General features: G+C 54.8%; 1 protein-coding gene across 1 annotated transcript in view; it reads left to right on the plus strand.

Annotated features, from left to right (window-relative positions):
- Positions 1-239: 239 nt before the first annotated feature.
- Positions 240-436, plus strand: part of HSPA13 (heat shock protein 70kDa family, member 13) — a 6,476-nt gene continuing 6,279 nt past the window's right edge. The window contains exon 1 of the mRNA XM_009883869.1: positions 240-293. Coding sequence (XP_009882171.1) covers positions 240-293 — 54 coding nt within the window. The remainder of the gene's footprint in view (positions 294-436) is intronic.

A 436-nucleotide genomic window follows, 5' to 3' on the forward strand; every position in this document is an offset into this window, starting at 1 on the left:
TGTTACGAGGTAGTCATCTATGAATATTTTCTGTTAAAAAGCATCTAACTTAAAACACGTTAAGGGAATGCCAGATTCTCACAACTAATTCCTGCCTGAAACAGAAGCCCAATCTGCAGGAACCCGAAAATCCGTTACTCCGTATTAGAGTAGAGCTTAGCAGAGGGACGGCTTCTTGTCAAACCCACAGCACCTCACGTTGTATCCCGTGGATTACTTACTACTCCTGCTCCTCCCGGATGCATCCGAGGGGCAGGTTTGCTCCGCATTCTCCTTGCTTGGCTAAACCTCAGGTAGGCAAGAAGGACCCCCCCCCTTGCTGGTTCGGCACTGACGGATTTGCGGTCTCTTAACGCCTCACGCCGGCGGGAGGCTGCTGGGGAGAGGTGGAGGAGCGGCGACGGCTGCCCGGGCTGGGCCCCCGCGCCACCTCCCT

Source organism: Charadrius vociferus, unplaced genomic scaffold (assembly GCF_000708025.1).
Source record: "Charadrius vociferus isolate BGI_N301 unplaced genomic scaffold, ASM70802v2 scaffold414, whole genome shotgun sequence".
In the NCBI taxonomy this organism is placed as follows: domain Eukaryota; kingdom Metazoa; phylum Chordata; class Aves; order Charadriiformes; family Charadriidae; genus Charadrius; species Charadrius vociferus.